A 23,736-nucleotide genomic window follows, 5' to 3' on the forward strand; every position below is an offset into this window, starting at 1 on the left:
CATCCCAATTTCAAGATTCCCTTGATTCCACCTTCAGTGGGCCTGAAAGCACAGCCAGTGCTTTCTCTGCCCAACACATTTCACCATCGCTTTCATCAACATCAATCATGGTACAAAACTGACTGGTTTCAAGTGCAGCTTCCATAGGACAAACACGAAGCAAATTGTAATGTAGTGTAGACTTAAAAGTGAATGTATAGAGATCCAGTCTACCATTCATATGAAGACACTCACTCAATTTCTGTGTCTAATTAGAGTCCCTCAGTGAACCAGAACTTTCTTTTACACAAGTTATTAGGGTAGAAGGAATCCTCTCTGTTAACATTACAATGGAGAATAATTATCCTTTGTTTTGTAAATTTCACCAGGTGACCTCCAACAGCATCTCCAAGCAATGTTCATATTACTCCGCCCAGAAGACAACATCAGGCTGGTAAGTTAGAGGTATTATTATAACTTTCTTCCTCAAAAGACTGTCTAAGATAGCAAACATTAAACAGGCATTTTTATGTCCCAGCATAAAAACTGTGTGGAAAAGAAAAGAAGAATGACATGTCCCCATCATCAAAGAGCTTAGAATGTAACTGGGGATATGAGTTAATCTGAAATGATGTGAAATAATTTGGTTCAAGACTTGATGAGCGCCAGTTTGTAAGTTATTGACCATAACACCAATTAAAATTCAGAAAAAAGAAACTGGGCCACTTAACCTAGTTGAGGAAGGTTTTATATAGACAGTAGAGCTTAAGCTGGGTCTTGAAAGATGATGAGATTGGCAGAAGGAAAGAAGACAGTCATTCTAGATGAGGGCATGACTGAAGCAAAAGCACACATAAGAGGGACAGGGAGAGAGTTAAGTGGCCAAAGGTTTATGCTGGTCTCAGAGTCAGGAGACCTGGGCTTAGTGACAACCATATGATGTTGGACCAATCACTTGGTCTGTCTGTGCCTGCTTTCTTATCTCTTTTCTACCTCTCACAGTTGAGAGAATCAAACGGACACTAAAGTATATCAGAGTATAAAATGCTGCCTACGTATGGGGACTGTTGTTAATACAGGGAAGTTAAAATACCAAAAGACAAGGCAGGCAAATAGGGACTTAATGCTCCAAACTAGAGGTCTCAATCTGGCAGTCCACAGGCCAGAGATATGTTTTGTTTGGACCACACAGTGGTTTTTGTTGCTGTTGTTGTCGTTGTTTTAAATCTGAGCCAGAATTTTAAAGCCGGATGATTTCACATAGAAATCCAGACTTGGGGCTTTTCTTGAAAAATCAAGAATTCTGACAACACTGGGACCTTATTCTTACATGGCAAAACTTGGCTAGACTTGGTAGGGGGAGGACATCCGTATGGCCTGGGTTCTTAATTTACTGTAATTTGTAACATATTCTGTTGTCTCCTGCACACTAAAGTCAAGTGTCACCATTTGTCATCATTCCTTCACTGTTGCCTTGTAGTCAAACATCTAATAAAAGTAGGAAAGTAAAAATGGGATGAGTATGATTCTTTGTGGAAAGTGAAAAGTATTTCTACCCATTTAATCTTCACGTGGACTACTCCACTCATTTACATTCCCTATCTGACCCCCTAATATTTAATACCTTTAGTACCTCTACCTTTTCAGTAATCTGTAGTGAAGCATTACAGGTTTTTGAGCCAAGAAGTTACATGGGACAGCTACAGTATTTTTTTTTTTTAAACATCTGTATTGGAGTATAATTGCTTTACAATGCTGTGTTAGTTTCTGCTGTATAATGAAGTGAATCAGCTATATATATACATATATCCCGATATCTCCTCCCTCTTGTGTCTCCCTCCCACCCTCCCTATCCCACCCCTCTAGGTGGTCACAAAGCCCTGAGCTGATCTCCCTGTGCTATGTTGCCGCTTTCCACTAGCTATCTGTTTTACATTTGGTAGTGTATATATGTCCATTGCCACTCTCTCGCTTCGTCCCAGCTTACCCTTCCCCCTCCCCGTGTCCTCAAGTCCATTCTCTACGTCTGCGTCTTTATTCCTGTCCTGCCCCTAGGTTCTTCAGAACCTTTTTTTTTTTCTAGATTCCATATATATGTGTTAGCATATGGTATTTGTTTTTCTCTTTCTGACTTACTTCACTCTGTATGACAGACTCTAGGTCCATCCACCTCACTACAAATAACTCAGTTTCGTTTCTTTTTATGGCTCATATTCCATTGTACATATGTGCCACATTTTCTTTAGCCATTCATCTGTCAGTGGACACTTAGGTTGCTTTCGTGTCCTGGCTATTGTAAATAGAGCTGCAATGAACATTGTGGTACATGACTCTCTTTGAATTATGATTTTCTCAGGGTATATGCCCAGTAGTGGGATTGCTGGGTCATATGGTAGTTCTATTTTTAGTTTTTTAAGGAACCTCCATACTGTTCTCCATAGTGGCTGTATCAGTTTACATTCCCACCAACAGTGCCAGAGGGTTCCCTTTTCTCCACACCCTCTCTAGCATTTATTGTTTGTAGATTTTTTGATGATGGCCATTCTGACTGGTGTGAGGTGATACCTCATTGTAGTTTTGATTTGCATTTCTCTAATGATCAGTGATGTTGAGCATCCTTTCATGTGTTTGTTGGCAATCTGTATATGTTCTTTGGAGAAATGTCTATTTAGGTCTTCTGCCCATTTTTGGATTGGGTGGTTTGTTTTTTTGATATTGAGCTACGTGAGCTGCTTGTATATTTTGGATTAATCCTTTGTCAGTTGCTTCGTTTGCAAATATTTTCTCTCATTCTGAGGGTTGTCTTTTCGTCTTGTTGATGGTTTCCTTTGCTGTGCAAAAGCTTTTAAGTTTCATTAGGCCCCATTTGTTTAATTTTGTTTTTCTTTCCATTTCTGTAGGAGGCAGGTCAAAAAGGATCTTGCTGTGATTTATGTCTGCCTGTGTTTTCCTCTAAGAGCTTTATAGTGTCTGGCCTTACGTTTAGGTCTCTAATCCATTTTGAGTTTGTTTTTGTGTACAGTGTTAGGGAGTGTTCTAATTTCATTCTTTTACATGTAGCTGTCCAGTTTTCCCAGCACCACTTATTGAAGAGGCTGTCTTTTCTCCACTGTATACTCTTGCCTCCTTTATCAAAGATAAGGTGACCATATGTGCATGGGTTATCTCTGGGCTTTCTACCCTGTTCCACTGATCTATATTTCTGTGTTTGTGCCAGTACCGTACTGTCATGATTACTGTAGCTTTGTAGTATAGTCTGAAGTCAGGGAGCCTGATTCCTCCAGCTCCATTTTTCTTTCTCAAGATTGCTTTGGCTATTCAGGGTCTTTTGTGTTTCCATACCAATTGTGAAAGTTTTTGTTCTAGTTCTGTGAAAAATGCCAGTGGTAGTTTGATAGGGATTGCAATGAATCTGTAGATTGCTTTGGGTAGTATAGTCATTTTCACAATATTGATTCTTCCAATCCAAAAACATGGTATATCTCTCCATCTGTTAGTATCATCTTTAATTTCTTTCATCAGTGTCTTATAGTTTTCTGCATACAGGTCTCTTGTCTTCCTAGGTAGGTTTATTCCTAGGTATTTTATTCTTTTTGTTGCAGTGGTAAATGGGAGTGTTTCCTTAATTTCTCTTTCAGATTTTTTATCTTTAGTGAATAGGAATGCAAGAGATTTCTGTGCATTAATTTTGTATCCTGCTACTTTACCAAATTCACTGATTAGCTCTAGTAGTTTTCTGGTAGCATCTTTAGGATTCTGTATGTGTAGTATCATGTCATCTGCGAACAGTGACAGTTTTACTTCTTCTTTTCCAGTTTGGATTCCTTTTATGTCTTTTTCTTCTCTGATTGCTGTGGCTAAAAATTCCAAAACTATGTTGCACAATAGTGGTGCGAGTGGGCAACCTTGTCTTGTTCCTGATCTTAGTGGAAATGCTTTCAGTTTTTCACCACTGAGAACAATGTTGGCTGTGGGTTTGTCATATGTGGCCTTTATTATGTTGAGGTAAGCTCCCTCTATGCCTACTTTCTGGAGAGTTTTTATCATAAATGGGTGTTGAATTTTGTCAAAAGCTTTTTCTGCATCTATTGAGATGATCATATGGTTTTTCTCCTTCAATTTGTTAATATGGTGTATCACATTGATCGATTTGCCTACACTGAAGAATCCTGGCATTCCTGGGATAAACCCCACTTGATCATGGTGTATGATCCTTTTAATATGCAGTTGGATTCTGTTTGCTAGTATTTTGTTGAGGATTTTTGCGTCTATGTTCATCAGTGATGTTGGCTTGTAGTTTTCTTTTTTTGTGACATCTTTGTCTGGTTTTGGTATTAGGGTGATGGTTGCCTTGTAGAATGAGTTTAGGAGTGTTCCTCCCTCTGCTATATTTTGGAAGAGTTTGAGAAGGATAGGTGTTAACTCTTCTCTAAATGTTTGGTAGAATTTGCCTGTGAAGCCATCTGGTCCTGGGCTTTTGTTTGTTAGAAGATTTTTGTCACAGTCTCAAGTTCAGTGCTTATGGTTGGTTTGTTTATATTTTCTATTTCTTCCTGGTTCAGTCTCGGAAGGTTGTGCTTTTCTAAGAATTTGTCCATTTCTTCCAGGTTGTCCATTTTATTGGCATATAGTTCCTTGTAGTAATCTCTCACGATCCTTTGTATTTCTGCAGTGTCATTTGTTACTTCTCCTTTTTCATTTCTAATTCTACTGATTTGAGTCTTCTCCCTTTTTTTCTTGATGAATCTGGCTAATGGTTTATCCATTTTGTTTATCTTCTCAAAGAACCAGGTTTTAATTTTATTGATCTTGGCTATCGTTTCCTTCATTTCCTTTTCATTTATTTCTGATCTGATCTTTGTGATTTCTTTCCTTCTGCTAACTTTGGGGGTTTTTTGTTCTTCTATCTCTAATTGCTTTAGGCGTAAGGTTAGGTTGTTTATTTGAGATGTTTCATGTTTCTTGAGGTAGGATTGTATTGCTATAAACTTCCCTCTTAGAACTGCTTTTGCTGCATCCCATAGGTTTTGGTTCATTGTGTTTTCATTGTCATTTGTTTCTAGGTATTTTTTGATTTCCTCTTTGATTTCTTCAGTGATCTCTTGGTTACTTAGTAGTGTATTGTTCAGCCTCCATGTGTTCGTATTTTTTACAGATTTTTTCCTGTAATTGATACCTAGTCTCATAGTGTTGTGGTCGGAAAAGATACTTGATGTGATTTCAATTTTCTTAAATTTACCAGGGCTTGATTTTTACTCAAGATATGATCTATCCTGGAGAATGTTCCATGAGCACTTGACAGCTACAGTATCTAAGAAATATTCCTCAAAAGCTAATACAGAGTAGAGGGGAGGAGGCAGCCAACTTAAATCAGGAAGCCTGCTGGGTAGTTATTGCAATAATCCAGGTGCGTGGTGACGAGCCCTTCTGGGCTAAGGTGATAACTTGGAAATTGAACTTAATGTATCTGTGGAAATCCAAATAGCTGATCTCTGCTTTGTGTCTGGGAAGAGAGATAATGAGTAGAATACATGAATGATTGGAAAGTTGATGATCAGCCCTCTGAACTCTATGGTAATTACACTGATCATTCTGTGTTTAGATTCTGTCATTTTTTCTCCTGAATGCTGCCTCTGTAGCCTTCTGGACATGGCCACTAATTTTTGTTGAGAAACTCACTTTGAAATTTAAAGGAATTGAAATAAGAAACCCCTCCAAAATTATTTTATATCCTAATCCTAATGTAGCATTATACTTACATAAATCTTGTCTATATTTCTTGATATACTTCTATCTTAAACACTTCTTTTTAAGTGAAAAAAGTGGGGTCCAATTCTTACAGCATTAGTATTTTAAAGCAGTGATGCTCAGACTTTAGAGTACATCAGAATCACCTCCAGAGCTTTGTTCAACTGACATTTGCTGGACTCCACCTGAAGAGTTTGATTTGGGGAGCGGGAGGCGATGATAATTTACATTTTTAACAAGTTTTCAAGTCATGCTGATGGTGCTGGTCCAGAAGTCACACTTTGAGAACAACCCCTCTAAAACCCATAATAATGGTCACTTGCATATATTAGAAATAGAGATAGAAATTTGTGGCTAGTTTCCAAAAATTATTTGCTTTGGTAGAGCTAAAGCTGAGGTCTATTACTCACTTTATCTCTTTCTCATTAATAAAATTCCAGAATTTGGGTTGCACCTCTGAATGTTAAAATAATTTCAACCACAAGAGACTTGGGAAAGCATAAGGGAGCAGTTACTAAGGCAGAATTGGCAATTAAATTTTTTCCTTCCTGCTGAAGTATGCAGCTTCAGCTGCTTTACATTTATAAAATACAAATTCAAAAAATGTAACTGACGCCTTTAAATTAATTCAGAGCTCAAGTGACAAGCCATTTTACAGCAGTTGTTTTGAATTGTTACAAACACATAGTCATTATGTTTCAGATTATTGAGTGAGTCATCTTCAAGAAAATGAGTGAATACATTGTGTGACTTTGGACAAATTAGCACTTTTCTGACTGAAAGGAGCATTTGTAGACTCAAAGCAAAGCCTTTTGTTTTGAGTTACATTTGAAATGCTGAAACTCTCATTCTGGGGATTGTGCATCAGGTTAAAAGTTTGATAGTTAACTGAAATTCCTGCTTTTATTTTTTTTAATAACCCAACAACAAATAAAGGCACTAAATCCCACATTTTGCTTTAGCATTGAAAATAGGACTAAACTAATTTTTCCTCCAGGGAAGCTCTGCATTGTAAATAACAATCTTAAGCGTTAGCTTTAGTACTTGGGAAAACCATAGCTGATAATATGAAGGCAGTGGTTTTACAGTGCTCTTGCACATTATCAAAGACCCGTTTAATTAAAAAAAAAATAGACTGGGAAATTAAGAGCTTTGCTAACATTTAAAGTAACTTAAGCTAGTGTTTTTAACTAGCAGTGAGGTGCTGACAAGGTACTAGGAGTTGTTTTTGAGTAATTTGCAGGAGAATTTAAGAAAATGAGTATTTTGGTTTTGTTTTTTTTTTTTTTCCCAAAAAGAAAAAGGGGTTAATTTTTTTGTTTTTAATCAGACAGTACAGAGAGGCATAAAGGCAAAGTAAAAATCAGTTTGTATCCTATACTCCAAGAAAACCATTCTTACTGTTTGGATGAGTATCCTTCTAGTCTTAAGTGTACGTGTAAGAGTATGTGTCTGATTCTCTGCGATCTGCTCTTACTGAACTGGGTCAGTGATGAAAATAGCCAAATCTGAGCATCAGAAAACCTTGCAGTCTACCTAATGCATGATCTCTGTAGTACTGAGAAGCAAAAGTATAAAGTAATTTAAAACATAAGTAAGGGCTTATGTACTTATAAGGTGACAGTGGATCACTGAAGACTTGTCAGTGGTTGAATGAGGTTGGGGGCAGGGGCAGTGTGTGTATGAAAGGCTAATCAGTTCTGAGCCATGATGAAAAGATTTTACTACTGACCTTTATAACTATTAAGGTTTCTGTACTTGATCTGAGCTCAGAAATGAAAGAAGAAAAAAAGTATGTCATGTCAGAGAGTGCCTTTTTTATCTTTTTTTTTTTTTAAACAAACAGGTGAAAATCTAAATGTTGTTTTATAACCTGCTTTTGTCAAACTTTCCTGTGGGTATCTTTCCATGTCAGTAAATAAATCTGTTTTTAATGCCTGCACAGATATAAGTCATTGGGTTTGCAGGGGTTTTTTGTTTTTTGTTTTTGGCTGCACCCCACGGCATGAGGGATCTTAGTTCCCCGACCTGCACCCTCTGCATTGGAAGGGCAGAGTCTTAACCACTGGACCTCCAGGGAAGTCCTCCCATAGGGTCTTTTTTTAAAGAATTTCATACAGATTTTTAAAAATAATAAAATCCAGAGACTCCCTCAAGCTCTCTTTCTTTTGAAGACAGTGTTCTTTAGTTCATTAGTGTCACATCTGAAGTCTATTTTAATTTTAGGTATTAACTTTGTTCTTTTGGCTAGAATTTAATATTTGCATACTTTTGAAACCTTTCTTTCTTGATGGATTGCGTGAGCTGCCTTCTGACGTTGGGACTTTATAATGTGGCTTCCCTCAGGATAAACATTGCATGTAGGGGCATGATGTAAGGTTCTTGTTGGAAATAGATTAAAGACAAAGGTGCAATGTAAACTTAAGTAGTATTTCCTGATGCTGGATGATGCTTAGCAGAGAAGTTGTTGTATCGGTTTGTGAACTGCTTATAATCAGATTAAGCGTTTAAACAAGGGAAGTTTTTAACATTCTTTGATAAGATGTCAGACCTAGGATTGCTGGATCCAGTTCTCCTGAAACTTGTACTATTCCAAATTTAGCAATAAATGGGCTTTCTTGGAATAATTTTCTCAGTTGCTATTGCTGCCACGTTTTAAAATCCAAAACGTTGGGACTTCCCTGGTGGCGCAGTGGTTAAGAATCTACCTGACAATTCAGGCAACACAGGTTTGAGCCCTGGTCTGGGAAGATCCCACATGCCGTGGAGCAACTAAGCCCGTGTGCCACAACTACTGAGCCTGCACTCTAGAGCCCGCGAGCCACAACTACTGAGCCCGTTCTCCACAACAAGAGAAGCCACCACAATGAGGAGCCTGTGCACCACAACGAAGAGTAGCCCCCACCCTCCACAACTAGGGAAAGCAAGGAAGACCCAACCATAGATAGATAGATAGATAGATAGATAGATAGATAGATAGATAGGTAAGAAAAATATTTTTTTAAATCCAAGATGTTGAGGAGATATGGAGATATATGTTTATGTATAGCTGATTCACTTTGTTATAAAGCAGAAACTAACACCATTGTAAAGCAACTATACTCCAATAAAGACGTTAAAAAAACAAAATGTTATTTTTATTTGGGCGATTAGAGTAAACTTCAGTAGTATGCTTTTCAATGAGAACTTTAATCAAATGCATCTGAATTGTTGCCTTATTTGTCATCTATTCCATGTGAGTTCTGGAAACTGAGGAAACATTGGAATTCCTACCAATTCTAATATTAGGGTATTATGTGCAAACTGCCATTTTAAATTATATTTCTCTGATTGACTTAATGAATCAAATTAGACTATTAGATTTTGTTAATCTCCCCAACACAGGAGTGAAATAGACCTCAAACCAGGGTGGGTATTAGTATTTTCTCTATGCTGTGGCTCTTAAATTTTTATTTATTTCCTTAATCTAGAATCTTGAAGCTTAAAGGGAATTTCGAAGCCTCAGGTCTGTCCCCTGGCCTTGCAAAAGAAAATTTTTATAAAAAATTTTGATTTTGGGCTTCCCTGGTGGCACAGTGATTAATAATCCGCCTCCCGATGCAGGGGACACAGGTTCGAGTCCTGGTCTGGGAAGATCCCACATGCTGTGGAGCAACTAAGCCCGTGCGCCACAACTATGAGCCTGCGCTCTAGAGCCTGTGAGGCACAACTACTGAGCCCACATGCCACAACTACTGAAGCCCGCGTGCCTAGAGTCCATGCTCCACAACAAGAAAAACCACTGCAATAAGAAGCCCATGCACAGCAACAAAGAGTAGCCCCCGCTCACTGCAACTAGAGAAAGCCCGTACGCAGCAACGAAGACCCAACGCAGCCAAAAATAAATTAATTAATGAAAAAAAATTTTTGATCTTGCCCTTCTAATTAGGATGTAGGTGTTAAGTTAATGTCATGGCTTCTCACCCACTGATTAAAGCTCCACTTCCATTTAGTAAAAGTTTAGTAATAACTGTAGGTGCTATCTAGAGGTCCATGATCAAATCCCAAGACCTCTAAGTGCTATTCTTCCATCTAAGAAGCTTAAAATGGAATGAATCCGTGATGTACCAGTTTCTCAAGCCTAAATCAGTGTGAGATGACTGGGGCCTTTCCCATTAGGTTTAGGATCTTCTGTTCTGATTAGATTAAGCAAGGGAGGGCCAAACATTTGAAATGCTCTTTATATTTTAAATAGATACATAGATAAACAGATACACACCTCACTTTTAAAAGAGAAACAACTAATGTTTTATTTGAATATCACAAAGAAACTTGCTACCCACCTGCTAACTTGGCCTGATAACTTGCAAAATAGGTAATATTTATGGAGGTCTTTTGTTTGTTTTTGTTTTTACCTTTGTCAGCTTCAGCTTAGCCAATCAGTCCCCACTAGTTGGTGTAGAAGTTATAGATAAATGATCAGAAGCATAGTTTAGTTGTTTCCATGTCATTTGCATGTGAGCCTTTCCAGAAATTCTCAAGAGCTTTGACAGGATAAAAGGCCTGTAACATACATATTCAGGAAACTGAACAGTTAGATCAGAGCTTGCCAAAGCAAGCCCAGGTTTAGATATGTAATAATATCTGAGATCTTGTTTATAAGAAATTCTAGTTTACCTGCACCAGGTTTTTGGTTAGTTTAATATTTTGTGGAATGTTTCTAGAATCATAGAGTCTGTGCTGCCTGTCAGTCCTCCTCATGTGCATTTACTGCTACTCATAGCTCTATGTGTATAATGCTCACTTGGCCCCAGCCAAATAGGGCTAGACCTTCGTCAGTTTAACTAGTAGTTCCTCTTAGCTTCTCACAAGCGAATTTGGTTTGAAATGTTCTACTATTTCATGGAACATAAAAGTCAGCAGTACAGCTCTCTACCTGGCACATGGAGTTAGTATGGTGGGAATTACATTCTTGGTGTATCAGCTCTTTATTAGAGACAAGCTTGATGTAGTTACTTCAGGTGATTGTGCTTACAAGTAGCTTTTCCTAGGAGTATCAGAGTAGAGGTGAAAAGATAGCCAGGAGAGACCGACTCACCTCTGCCTTTTTAAGTGGGTCATGTGATGTCTCTTTTCTTTCTTTGCCTGGCCACTTTTGGAATAGTGACAGAATGAAGGAGGAGACTCCAAGAAGAGTAGCGCTGAAAGAATTCCAGATAGAAATTTATAACAAATTTGTGACAGATTTCTTGAGCCAGGTGATAGGATTGGAACCGTTTCTCTTCTGAGATAAGGAGTGGGGGTGGGAGAGTATGTTATACAGAGGATATTGCCTCCAGTGCACATCTTCCTGGCTTTTTATTAACAGATAAAAAGAAGAGTAGTCTAGACTGTACAGTCTGTGAGGGTAGGAACCATATCTCTCTCTTCCACCATTGAATCCTCATGGCTGCCCTCATGATATACACTGTAGATACAGAGTAAATAATTGAATGAATGTTGACTAGTAGCCATTTTACTTTATTTTTAAGGTTTATAAAGTATCTTTTTGAGCCTTCTTATTAAGAAAATTCCCAAACATATAAAGTAGAAAATATGTCTGCATGAACCTGTTACCCAACTTTAATAACCATCAACATTTTGCCAGATTTCTTTCATTTATCTCCCCCTTTTATTCTTTCTTCGCTGGAACTTTTTAAAAACCACTTTATTTTGAGGTACGATTGACATACAAAAAGTACATATTTATATATACAACTTGATGAGTTTGGAGATAAGTATGTACCTGTGAAACCATTACCACAGTCTATATCATAGACGTATTCATCACCTCGGAAGTTCCCTCCAGCCCTGCCTCCCTCCTCTTCCTCCTCCTTAGGATGATGACGATGGTGGTGAACTTAATAGAAGATCTACCCTCTTAGCAAATTTTTTTAATAGACTGCATTTTTTAGAACAGTTTTATGTTCACAGTAAAATAGAGCAGAAGGTACAGAGACTTGCCACGTACCCTCTATTCCCACTCAAGCATAGCCTCCCCCATTATCACGATCTCCCACAAGAGCTGAACATTTGTCACAACTGATGGACCTACGCTGACACATCATTATTACTCAAAGTCCATAGTTCTACATTAGGGTTCACTCTTGGGTGCTATACATTTTATGGGTTTTGACAAATGTGTAATGACACGTATCTACCACTTGAGTATCATACAGAGTAATTTCACTGCCCTAAAAATCCTTGGTGCTCCCCTTACCCCTGGCAACTACTGATCTTTTTACTGACTCTATAGTTTTGCCTTTTCCAGAATGTCATAGAGTTGGAATCATACTATCTATCTAGCCTCTCCACATTGGCTTCTTTCACTTAGTAATATGCCTGTAAGATTCCTCCATGTCTTTGCATGGCTTGATAGCTCATTTCTTTTTAGTCCATTATCTGGATGTACCACAGTTTATCCGTTCACCTACTGAAGAATATCTTGTTGCTTCCCATTGTTGGAAGATTTTAAAGTAAAACTTGGGCCTCAGGTCATCTCACTCCAGATATTTAAGAAAAAGGCATAACCACAATGCCATTATCACACTAACAGTAAATCCTTAATATCATCTGAGACCATGTGCATATTTGAATTTTCTGAAGGACCTTTTAAAATACCATAATTTTGATAAAAATAATATAAACTTCTGATATTTGAAACTAAAGAAAATCTTGTAGTGTATAATCTTTAAGAATGCAATAGAGCATATTCCTCTTAGGTATTAAACTTTGCTTCCTATTGTAATTGTTTGCGGGACATGGATCTGTGAGTCAGGTGCTCACATTCATATACCTCACATTCCACTCTTAGATCATTAGAACATGCCCTGGTAATCGTTATTGTTATAAATTATCCTAATAGCAAACATTTATTGAGCATTTAGTATATGCCAAGCACTGTACTTTACATGCATTATTTCATATGATTCTTACAACCCAATGGAATAGGTATTATTATATTTCCCTCCAATTAACTTACTGAAGTTTTCATAGTTAATCCATGAACTGGGATTTGAATTTAGGTCTCCTGATTACTGGCTCTGCTATCTCCTTGAGTATGCTTTAAAATGGTGATGTAAAAGGGGTTGAATGATCTAAAATTGATCTTCTAAATTTCTTAATTTCTTTATTGTCTATTAACCTCCAGGCTGTAAGACTAGAAAGTACTTACCAGAATCGAACACGCTATATGGTAGTGGTTTCAACTAACGGTAGACAAGACACTGAAGAAAGCATCGTCCTAGGAATGGATTTCTCCTCTAATGACAGGTATGGTACCACAGAGGGGAGAATGAGAAAACCTCTTTTTAAACAACCCACTCCAGTTACCTTTTGAGTTATCACAAAAACACCTTATGCAGTTCTACTCTGAAAGTTCAGTGCGTAAAACTAGAGAACATCAAAAGTATCTTAGTCACACAATCTTGAGAGACAAAAATGTTTAGTGAATGTCTTTGGTTGTGTGTTCCTAATTTACCACTATTCCTTACCTTCTTCCTCTCATCTTTAGGTGGTAATGATATAAAGCAAACGATTTAAATTTCTATCTCCAAGAGGGGGAAAAAAACTGGCTTTTCTTTGCAGTCCTCTTTATCTTAAGCAGTAACGATTCATTTGGTGGTTCTGCGGCACACACCCTTTGTGATAGTGTACCAGTGGGTTCTGGGTTCAAAGAGAGCCCACTTTAATTCCAGTCTCTTATATCCATGGCCTTGCACCTTGCTTTTGTCAAGTGTTACACTTCCTTTTTTCTTCTTCTGAGTTAAAGAAAGGCAGGGGGGATGATTGTTTAAACTCAAAAGAGAACCTTTTATAATCATTTACCTTTGGCTTTAGCAGCACTATATACATCCTAAGATGATACCTAAGGTGATACCATGTATCACCTGGCTTTTTTGTGCCTCTAAGGTTTGTTGCTTTCCATTTTATTTTCCCATTTTTTTTGGAGAAACCTTGGGAAGACTGTGGAATGTGGCTGCTAAGCAGATCTTTGCACTGTAGATAATAAGCCTCAGGAAATCCTGCCAGATATCTCAAAGCATTGACTTCCTGGTTCAGGACTAGGATGCGATTGTGGAGTAGCTAGGGGTGTGACCCAGGCCTGGGAGAATTTAGTGGCAAAGAGAAGAGGAGACTAAGAGTGATTCTCATTGTCCTGATGTTGGAAGGAAAAAAAAAATCACATTGTCACCAGAAAGATTCCCAAACTAGTGTTTACCTGAGCTTGTACATAGCAGTCAACCTGAAAATGATATGTGGGTTCACCAGGATCACAAGGCCAGAGTTGTTACCTTGTATACCACTTACAGCCTTTAATTGTACGCTCTGAAATTACACAGGCTTGTAAACCACATTTAGGAAGCTTTTTCTCCTGCATGGTTTTAACCTCTGGTGTTACCTAAGCAACACAGATCTTTCAATAAGCATTTATCCTGTAAGAATACCTACCTTGCCTACATTCATTAGTACTTTAAGACCTCTGATTTGGGTTTTTATGTCTCTAGATCTGTACTGTCCAGTACAATAGCCACTAATCACATTGTAACTATATAAATAAATTAAAATTAAATAAAATTAAAATTTCAGTTCCTCAGCCACAGCTAGCCACATTTCAAGTACTCTAGCTACATGTGGCTTGTGGCTTCCCTGTTGGACAGTACACTTATAGAACATTTCCATCATTGCAGAAAGATCAGGTGGACAGGGCTGCTCTCCATCTCATTTCCTTTGTTTGGTTCTCCCTGACTCCTCCTTTGGAAATCCCATAAAACAGGAACTGGAGCTGCATGGAAATGTCATTTGAGTCTTGCCCTAGAGAGAGAAGGCGACAACTTCAGATTCTCCTGACCCAGAGTCTGGGAAATCAGATGTCTAATCTTATCTCTCTTTCACTTTGTCCTAAACGTTCCCAGAAATCATAAAGAATGCTTATTAATGTGGGTGCCCAGTAATATATCCCCGGTAAACTGCATCTGTCTTTGGTAATAGTCCTGCCTGAATCGTATCTGACTAACAAAAGAAAATTTTCGTTTATGGAAGACAAAATGTGATAAGAAAAGCTATAGAAACTAGTTTTCATTCTATTTGGTAAATTTGATATTATGAATTCCCCTACACCCTCTGTTTGAATGAGCTTGGACAGTAAGAAAATTGCTTCCCACTTCAGAATACTGTTGCTCAAGTAATCTAGTATCATTTCTATTTCAGTTGCTGTTTGAAGGAATCTGTATCATTTTGTATCTGAGAATATAAAAAGTTAATGTTTCAAAACAGTATTAAACCAAAGTGGAACCCAGATTGTTTATGACATGCTCATCCCAAGTAATTCTCAAGATATATTACAGCCAATTTATTTAGCCTATTTATAAGTTCTTTGAGTATTGTGTTATATTTTAAGTAATAAATTTTTAAATAAAAAGTATAACCTTGGTTTCCAAATTGCATTTGGTATATATTTCAAGTTATAAAGTAATAGAGTTTTATGGTATTATTTTATAATTTTTCTTCATACCCCCAACACCTTGAAATGTCTGGTACATAGCAGCACTCAATAAATAATTTTTTAATGGGATGAGTATCTATTAAAATAAGTAACTATGGGCTTCCCTGGTGGCGCAGTGGTTGAGAGTCTGCCTGCCGATGCAGGAGACACGGGTTCGTGCCCCGGTCTGGGAAGATCCCACATGCCGCGGAGCGGCTAGGCCCGTGAGCCATGGCCGCCGAGCCTGCGCGTCCGGAGCCTGTGCTCTGCAGCGGGAGAGGCCACAACAGTGAGAGGCCTGCGTACCGCTAAAAAAAAAAAAAAAAGATAAAATAAGTAACTATACATACTTTAATGGAGAAAATTTCATGAGACTCAAGATAAACTAGATAAAAATACTAGGTGTGCCTAATTCAGGCCTCTCTTTCCTGTCATGTGAAAAAGCTACTTCTTAATGTAAAAAAGCATTCTGACCTGAATACAAGCAGAAAATGTGATGTTTGGTTCCTGCATATCATTGTCACTTGTCTAAAGTTTAACTGGTGTCTGGTCACAAGCTCATAGATCACACTCTTTTGGACCTTTGGTATCTTCTGTAGTTAATTAATTTCTAGATTTGTCACTAAGCTATAAATCCTTCATGTTTATACCCAAATTATACTTGCTGCTAGGACCTAGCTAAGCATTCACTTAAGGAAGAAAAAAAAAACTACTCTAAAAATAACTCGCTCAACCTTGGGAAGCCATTTTCAAAACAGGTTTTCCTTGTACTCACCTCATCTAGTCAACAGAAACAGTGGTGGAGCAGTCTTCCTCCCTCCAGGGCCTGGCTTGATAGCTGTTCAGGAGTTCAGGCCCAAGGTTACAATGTGCCTAAGCTGTTGCAATCTTGATTTGAATCTCCTGAACTCTGGAATCACTAGTGGAGTTGTGAGTAACACAGGGCAGCAAGTGCAGTGCAGAGCCTTAGATACAGCCCAACTAGGGAATGGCCTTTGTTAGCCCTGCAGTGACTCCAGCAGCAGTGGCAGTCCAGTATTCCCCATGTTGTTTTTATTTATTATTATTATTTTTTTTTGCAATACGCGGGCCTCTCACTGTTGTGGCCTCTCCCGTTGCGGAGCACAGGCTCTGGACACGCAGGCTCAGCGGCCATGGCTCACGGGCCCAGCCGCTCCGCGGCATGTGAGATCTTCCCGGACCGGGGCACGAACCCGTGTCCCCTGCATCGGCAGGTGGACTCTCAACCACTGCGCCACCAGGGAAGCCCCCCCATGTTGTTTTTAATGCACTTTTCATAATGTCCCCCACCCTGCCCTGCCAAAATCACTTTCCATTGTGTTAGAGCACCCACCACAGATTCATGTTCAGCATTTGTTTTACATGACAATACATTCATATGTATTGTTTCACTTTAAATATTTAAAATTTTTATGATAACCCTGTGAGGCTTAGGTTTCATTACCTATATTTTAAGATGAAGAAATTAAGGCTGTGAGAGGTTAAATAACCTGTCAAAAGGAATTGAAATACTGAAGGAGATCGAATCCAGATCTTTTGATATAGTATAACTGCTCAATACGTGGTAGTTGTTATTGTGTTTTAGGCACTGTTGTACGCATTTGTTTTTGGTGTGTTATCTAATTTAACCTTCAAAACAGCCCAATAAAGGAGGTGGTTTTATCCCAGTTTTACAGATGAGGAAACTGGAGCACAACGCAATTAAATAATTTGCCTAAAATTATACAGTTAATGCCAGAATCCAGATTTCAAAGCCCCTCTGACTCCAGAGCCTATGCTCTTAACCATACTTCACTGTTCCACCTCCTACATCTGGTGTTCTTTCTACTATACCATGCTGCTTTTCTAAGATATATTGGAAGGGGGAGTGTGTAGGAGCCTTTGGGAGACTGGATGGAGGGGAAAATGGTGTATGGCAGCCTTAAGGAGAGAAAGTGGCAGAGTTCTAGGGTAGATTATAGTTGTCCAGAGAAGTGGTGTGATAGAGACACAATTGGGAGTCCATGGCTTCCCATCCTAACCTGTTCCATTAACTTAAAGCTAGTTTCCTCCCTGGGATAGGGTGTGATTTAAATAATATTTTAACATACCATACTAGAGCTACTCTTTTTTTTGGTGGTTGACATTCCGCTTCACTCTGCATTTCAGCAATGCTGTTTCAGTGCACAGCCACCAAGCACTGTTTTATTTTTTTAAGTTGTAATGTGCCTGTTTTGTCTCTCTAACTTGATTACAAGCCATTAACAATTACTTTTCCCTTTTAGACTATTGAGTACGTTCTGGTATTTAATAAATCTATGTAAACCTCAGGATTAGAATTGAGCAAATCACATATTCAGAGGTCTTCAGTAACTAGCAATAGTTCTTGTGGCATTGGAAATAATTCTGAGTTGAATTGGGTGCTGTGAACTTGGGCTGAGACCTGCCAGTTGCAAGTCAGTGATCACCTGGACTTTTTAGACAGTGGCCATTTGCAAGACAGCAGTAAAGGAAGCTCAGTCAATAAGTTCTCTATGTTTAATACCTAGAGACCTAACTAACACCTGTTTAAAAACAGCTCCTGGACACATATGTTGGGTTACTGGTAATATGATAGAAATTTCTGCACTTATGTCAGAATTTAGAGCTTAGGGACTTATCCTTCGTAGTGAAAGAGTTAATAAACAGCTGCTTCCTAGAGTAACAGGAAGTAATTTATGGACTGTTTCTTGTCTTGCAGTAGCACTTGTACCATGGGTTTAGTCCTGCCTCTCTGGAGTGACACCCTAATTCATTTGGATGGTGATGGGTAAGAGCTTTCCCTTTTCATTCTCCTACAGAAAGACAAGGGGTGGGGCTCCATCTTAGTGCCCATTCATTCAGCTGAATGGGAGGCCTATTATGCCCAGCTGAACTGTCATGTCAGCAGCTCAGTGAGTCCTTTTAAACTCCTGTTTTGTAAAGTAGAGTAAAAATACAGCTTGCCAGAGCCTCTCGCTTCTACTCCTCTAGACCGACTATGGTAAGAATCCACACAAAGAAGAGCTAGTTTGTTGGCCCGCTCTTTAGTCTGAGCACGTGGGACTGTTGCAGTGCTCTCCCAGAGGATGATACGTTCTGTTTCACATAATCTCTTGCTGCCTCTGCCAGCTGTCAGCCTACAGTATAACCCATTCCTGTGCCAGTTCTTTCCAGTGACCCCCCACCCCCACCTACTGGTGTTTTTAGAATGTGTCCCCAAGAGACCAAGATGTTTGCTCCAGTTTATAAAACCAGGGTCAGGTTTGCTAAGAACCCACAAGACTTCCAAATAGAAACATACAGCAGAACAGTTTGTCCATAGCTACAGCTGGGAAACAGTATGCAATTCCCTGACTCCAATGTGGGAGTCCATTCATTTTGCTTGGTAGATAAAATCAGACAATTCGTTGAAGCTTTTCAGTCAAGTCCCATACTCCAGTTAACTTCTACACAAAGTGCCTGATGATACCTTCTACTGCGCCAGCAATTGCTAGCCTGGGAAACAGCCTTGAAAACTCACAACTGAAATAACCTACTCTCATTTATGGATTTTTGTCTCATTCTGTTTTCCTTAGTGGGTTCAGCGTATCAACAGATAACAGAGTTCACATATTCAAACCTGTGTCTGTGCAGGCAATGTGGTAAGAGGACTTTTAATATCTCTATGAAAGTTTTTTTAATGTTATTAGAACAATATTTTGTGAGAAGTAGTATTTGAAATGGCACAGTTCTTTATGAAAATGCTGTATGATCTGTTTGTGTGTATGGGATTTTGTGTGATCTGTCTGTGTGGCCATCATAGTTAAAGATGACCTAGAAGTTCAGTTTCCAGATTATCACAATGGAAGGCCTTCAGCATTGGTGAACAAGTGAAACTCAGAGGTGCTCTTAGACTCTGGAAGACAATGGATCAGATAGCCAGTTGGAACTGAGTTTTATAGGGACACATTGACTAAGTTAGTAGCAGTCTAGAGCCGAGTCTAGAACATTCACAACTATGCATTAACTTCCCCTTTCTTCAGGTAATCAGGGATAGCATTGATGGAGTTATATTATACATCGATAAGTTTCCATTTAATTGCTGGCAACTGTTTGTGAGACTATTTACATAATGCAAATAAAGCCTAGAAAAAACATTGTAGTTGTTAATAACCATCAGCTGGTGTACTGACACTTTTGGGTTACTTACTATATATGTCAGGCATTGAGCCTAGTGCTTTACATGGAATACATCTAATCATCACACCAACTCCCCAAAATAGTATTATTAGCTCCTTATTATGGGTGAGAAAACCAAAGTTTGGAGAGGTTATATAACTGGCCTAAGAGTATCTCTTACGTTTAGACAGAATAGATTCTTATTCTCTTGTTCTAGATTATCTAGAAAAATGATCCAGTATAAACAGGGAATGATGTGACTCTAAGATTCAGAGTCATCCCCCAGTCAGCGTTTTGAATTTCAGTTCCTCATTCAGTTGCCTGTTGTATAGTGGAAGTCCCCATGAGGAGTAGAATGGGCAGAATGCAAGCCAAACAAGAAATAAAGGAGCCTGAAAAAGACTCCAGGGAGATACCTTACCCCTGAATAACAGGATTGATAGGCTTGAAGTGGGTGCGGTCCTAAAAGAGAGTCAGCTGAACAATTAAATCTTATTTCATGCAGTAATTGAGGTAGGACAGAGTTTCAGGTTATGTGTTTAGACCAATTTTTAGATTTAAGGGCATATTTCACAGATAAATTTCTCACAGAAAACTTATGACCTCTTTTGACTAAGGGTCCATTAAAAGCAACTGACCTATACCAGGTAAAACCCATGAGTCCTAAGTCCCATAAATGCAGTGTTTTCAGTTATATTTTGGGGAGGAGTACAAAGCAGTCTTAATTCTTAAGGATTCAAGTAATTCAAGCTTTGATGTTCTAAAGTAGACTGACTAGTCCTAGGTCTGTTGGCTTATTGCAGAATAAACTTTTTTTGGTGTACCACATGAGGAGTAGTGAACTGAAAATCACAAAAGAAAAACAAAAGAAAAGAAAAAGATGATGTATGGATCAAAGCAGCATTTAGACCAGGTGTTTCCTTCACAGGAAAGTAGTTACTGCAGCCTCACTCTCCTGTATGCAGCTGAAGTATGAGCTGGTTATGCCTTGAGTGTGTTTAGGACATTTGCACCAGACACTTGTGGCATATGCTTTTGAAGCATGTGTTTCCTGGATGAAGAAAACATGCACTGAATATCCTGTACATTGCACTAAGCTGGCTTTTACCTTTGAACCTGTGTAAGAAACTGAAATTTGCTGAGAATTCTGAGAATTTGGCTTACGTTAAGTAAAAGGAGACATTTTAAAAGATTCTGCAACTTTGTTCTTACGGGAAAATCTGTTTCCCTGCTAAAAATGGACTGGCATGTTTTTTCTCATGAAATTGGTCATGATTTTATTTTTTAATTTACATTTTATGGGGTTGACAAGGACTTAAGGAACAACATTGTCATAGACTTACTTGTGGGAAAATAAACTGGAACAACCTTTCTGGAGAATGATTTGCCAGCTTGCTGTATCATTTTGTATGCCCTTTGACATAGTAATTGTGCTTCTAAGAATTTATCCTAAGGTAATAAGGGTGTGTGCAAATTTTTAACTCTAAGAATGTTTGTCAGTGTTCTGATAGTAGCAAAAAATGGAAAGCAATTTAGGGGGCTTCCCTGGTGGCGCAGTGGTTGAGAGTCCGCCTGCCGATGCAGGGGACACGGGTTTGTGCCCTGGTCCGGGAAGATCCCGCATGCCGCGGAGTGGCTGGGCCCGTGAGCCATGGCCGCTGAGCCTGCATGTCCAGAGCCTGTGCTCCGCAACGGGAGAGGCCACAACAGTGAGAGGCCCACATACCGCAAAAAAAAAATAAAAAGGAAAGCAATTTAAATGGCTAAGATAATAGGAATCAGTTAAATTATGGTACATCCATGTTTCTAAATATTATGCAACCATTAAAAATTATCTAGTTGAAGAATATTTATTGACCTGGAAAGATGTTGACTACAAGGTGTATAGTAAAAGAACAAGTTAAATGGTGTGCGGAATATGACCGTCTTTATTTTAGATCTCTGCAGAGGCCAACAGTGGTTATTTCTGGGCAGTCAGATTAAGGATATTTCTGCCGTTTACCTGAGGTCCCTAAATTTTCTAAAATGAGCATGATCACATTTGTTATGAAAGAAAAAGAACAATAAAAAGGCATTTTTAAGAAAAAGATGGGTATAGATTGGCCACAGAGTACTCGCATACTATCCTCTTCCCTTAGGAGAGAGACATTAGTTTATAGCTAATAAGACATTCCATTCAACAAATTTTAACTGTGCTCCAACTTTGAACTAGAAGGCATTCTTTTTTTTTTTTTAAAGAAGGCATTCTTTTAGGCACTTGAGACAAATCAGTAAACAAAAACATAGAAAGATGCCTGCTCTTGTATAACTCTTCCTAGCATTTCTGGCTTTAGTTTTCCCAAGTATATAACCAAAAAGGTACTTTTCAGTTTTGTTTACCCTTCTTGAGTTCCTGAGTTCAGAGTCAGAGATTTAATTAGTCTCAGTATAACCAGAGCTGTTCTTAGAAAGTAGCTCAAGTGTATGAATAAATGGTTTAAAAAGACTAGGAGACTAAGGTAGCAAGAATGACAGATGTCATTAGATCAGTACATCCTGGGCATTAAAGGACTTGTCCTCAAGGCTTAGGAACATCTGTCTATGTGATCTTTGTGGAACCTCTAAGAGTCATAGGGAATACATGTTCTAACGTGACTCTGTGCCAAGAGAAACAAATGTTTGTGTAGTAAATGAAGTAGATCTTTACTTCTCTAGTGGCAGTAGCCACAGCGTGGTTCCAACTACAGGATTGTGAGCTCCATAGGTACCCAGACCTATTTTTCACTGGTAGCTTGTCAGTTCTCCTGCTCCCCTCTACCCCCTGCCTTAATAATGCATCATATCTTTCAGCAAGAAATGTCTAGTTGATTGCTATGAAGAGATAATGTAGTATGATCAGAATCAGAGATTCTTGAATTCCAAGGAGTAGATTCTCCAGAGGCCCAACTCTATAGGATTTAAAAATTGGAAGAGTTTGGGGAGCACATGGATTATTGGCCTTTTGGTATCCCCACAGTTCTCCAGTGCTCATTTCCCAGCATATCTTTCAGGTCTGCATTACAGAGTCTACACAAGGCTTGTGAAGTCGCCAGAATGCATAACTACTACCCTGGCAGCCTGTTTCTCACCTGGGTGAGTTATTATGAGAGCCATATCAACTCAGATCAATCCTCAGTCAATGAATGGAATGCTATGCAGGATGTGCAGTCCCACCGGCCTGACTCTCCAGCTCTTTTCACAGACATGTAAGTCATCTTCCTGAGGATCATGGAAGTCCTCTCTGTTGCGTTCTCAGGGGTCAGAACCAGCATGTTCCTCCCTAATCTCTCCTCTTAGGGAATTAACCTTACCAGTGATATTAGTCATTGTCTGCACTACACATCTGCCTCGCAAAGAAACCTGTCCTTTCTGTTGTGTGCAAAGGCCTGAAGAGTTTCACTCCTGGGCACAGTGGAGTCTCCATAGTTAAGATCTGCAATACCATAAAATCCCATTAATTCAGACTCCACTAATTTGAAATTTGAGTTTAAAGAGTTAGGCTGAAGTCTGACCTTCCATTATCTTAAAAGAAGCATTTCCTAAGCAAATTAATGACATAGAGAAGCTTTTAGAGGGATGTTGCTAATACTTAAGGAAACAAGATGTTTCCAGTCAATTTAGAATACCTACGTTGTTATGCTAATTTTTAACTGATTTCTTTTCAAATTTTTTAAAATATATATTGTAATTTCTGTCTTACTCAGCCCCACATTTGCCTTGTTAGGTCTGTAACATTTTTATTAAATCTCCCTGCTGTACTACAAATTGGATAGCCTAAGGTGGAGCTGATGTTTATTTCCTTTTTAGGTCTATGTGTTGAAACTTATGTGACTATTTTGGAAATTTTTTCACACTTAGTTCCTGCTTTGGAAATTAATCAGGATGTTTATTTTGCTCTGAATTGATCTTTCTGCACTTCCAAGGTGTTCTACATCTGGGAAAGAAGAGTAGCTACTTGCTAAATGGTCTTACAAACCTTCACCTTCAGATTCCTAAAGTGATACCAAAACAATTCGTGATTCTTTTTTTAAAGGCTTAATTTAGATAATAAATGCTTTTTACTAGGAAAGGTGAAATTTCCAAGAATTGTGTGAATGGAACAGTCAAAAAAAACAGTGAAGGCTTTTTTGTATAGGGTATTATTGGTACGAGAACCAGTTAGTACTAGTAGCTCTAGTCCTTTCAAGATTGCACAGTAACTGGGGCTTCCCTGGTAGCGCAGCAGTTCAGAATATGCCTGCCAGTGCAGGGGACACGGGTTCAAGCCCTGGTCCGGGAAGATCCCACGTGCCATGGAACAGCTAGGCCCA

General features: G+C 38.7%; 1 protein-coding gene and 2 non-coding genes across 7 annotated transcripts in view; all 3 read left to right on the forward strand.

Moving 5' to 3' along the window:
* The window catches only part of SSH2 (slingshot protein phosphatase 2), a 244,450-nt gene that overhangs the window by 180,451 nt on the left and 40,263 nt on the right, over positions 1 to 23,736 (forward strand). For 4 of the 5 annotated variants that reach the window (XM_022595586.2, XM_022595589.2, XM_089899946.1 and 1 more), the window contains 5 exons: positions 369 to 433; positions 12,896 to 13,017; positions 17,970 to 18,038; positions 18,826 to 18,891; positions 22,438 to 22,632. In XM_022595586.2, coding sequence (XP_022451294.2) covers positions 369 to 433; positions 12,896 to 13,017; positions 17,970 to 18,038; positions 18,826 to 18,891; positions 22,438 to 22,632 — 517 coding nt within the window. The remainder of the gene's footprint in view (positions 1 to 368; positions 434 to 12,895; positions 13,018 to 17,969; positions 18,039 to 18,825; positions 18,892 to 22,437; positions 22,633 to 23,736) is intronic. The other variant, XM_022595587.3, reaches the window with a different exon arrangement.
* Positions 7,212 to 7,291, forward strand: LOC115803626 (small nucleolar RNA U2-19). The gene has a single exon (XR_004024382.1). It is a non-coding gene; the product is annotated as a small nucleolar RNA U2-19 (small nucleolar RNA).
* LOC115803625 (small nucleolar RNA U2-30) lies at positions 7,430 to 7,499 on the forward strand. Its single transcript, XR_004024381.1, has one exon. It is a non-coding gene; the product is annotated as a small nucleolar RNA U2-30 (small nucleolar RNA).

The sequence above is a fragment of the Delphinapterus leucas genome, chromosome 19 (genome assembly GCF_059928025.1).
Source record: "Delphinapterus leucas isolate spDelLeu-1000000601 "Yukka" chromosome 19, BTC_Dleu_Yukka2, whole genome shotgun sequence".
NCBI classification, from domain to species: Eukaryota; Metazoa; Chordata; class Mammalia; order Artiodactyla; family Monodontidae; genus Delphinapterus; species Delphinapterus leucas.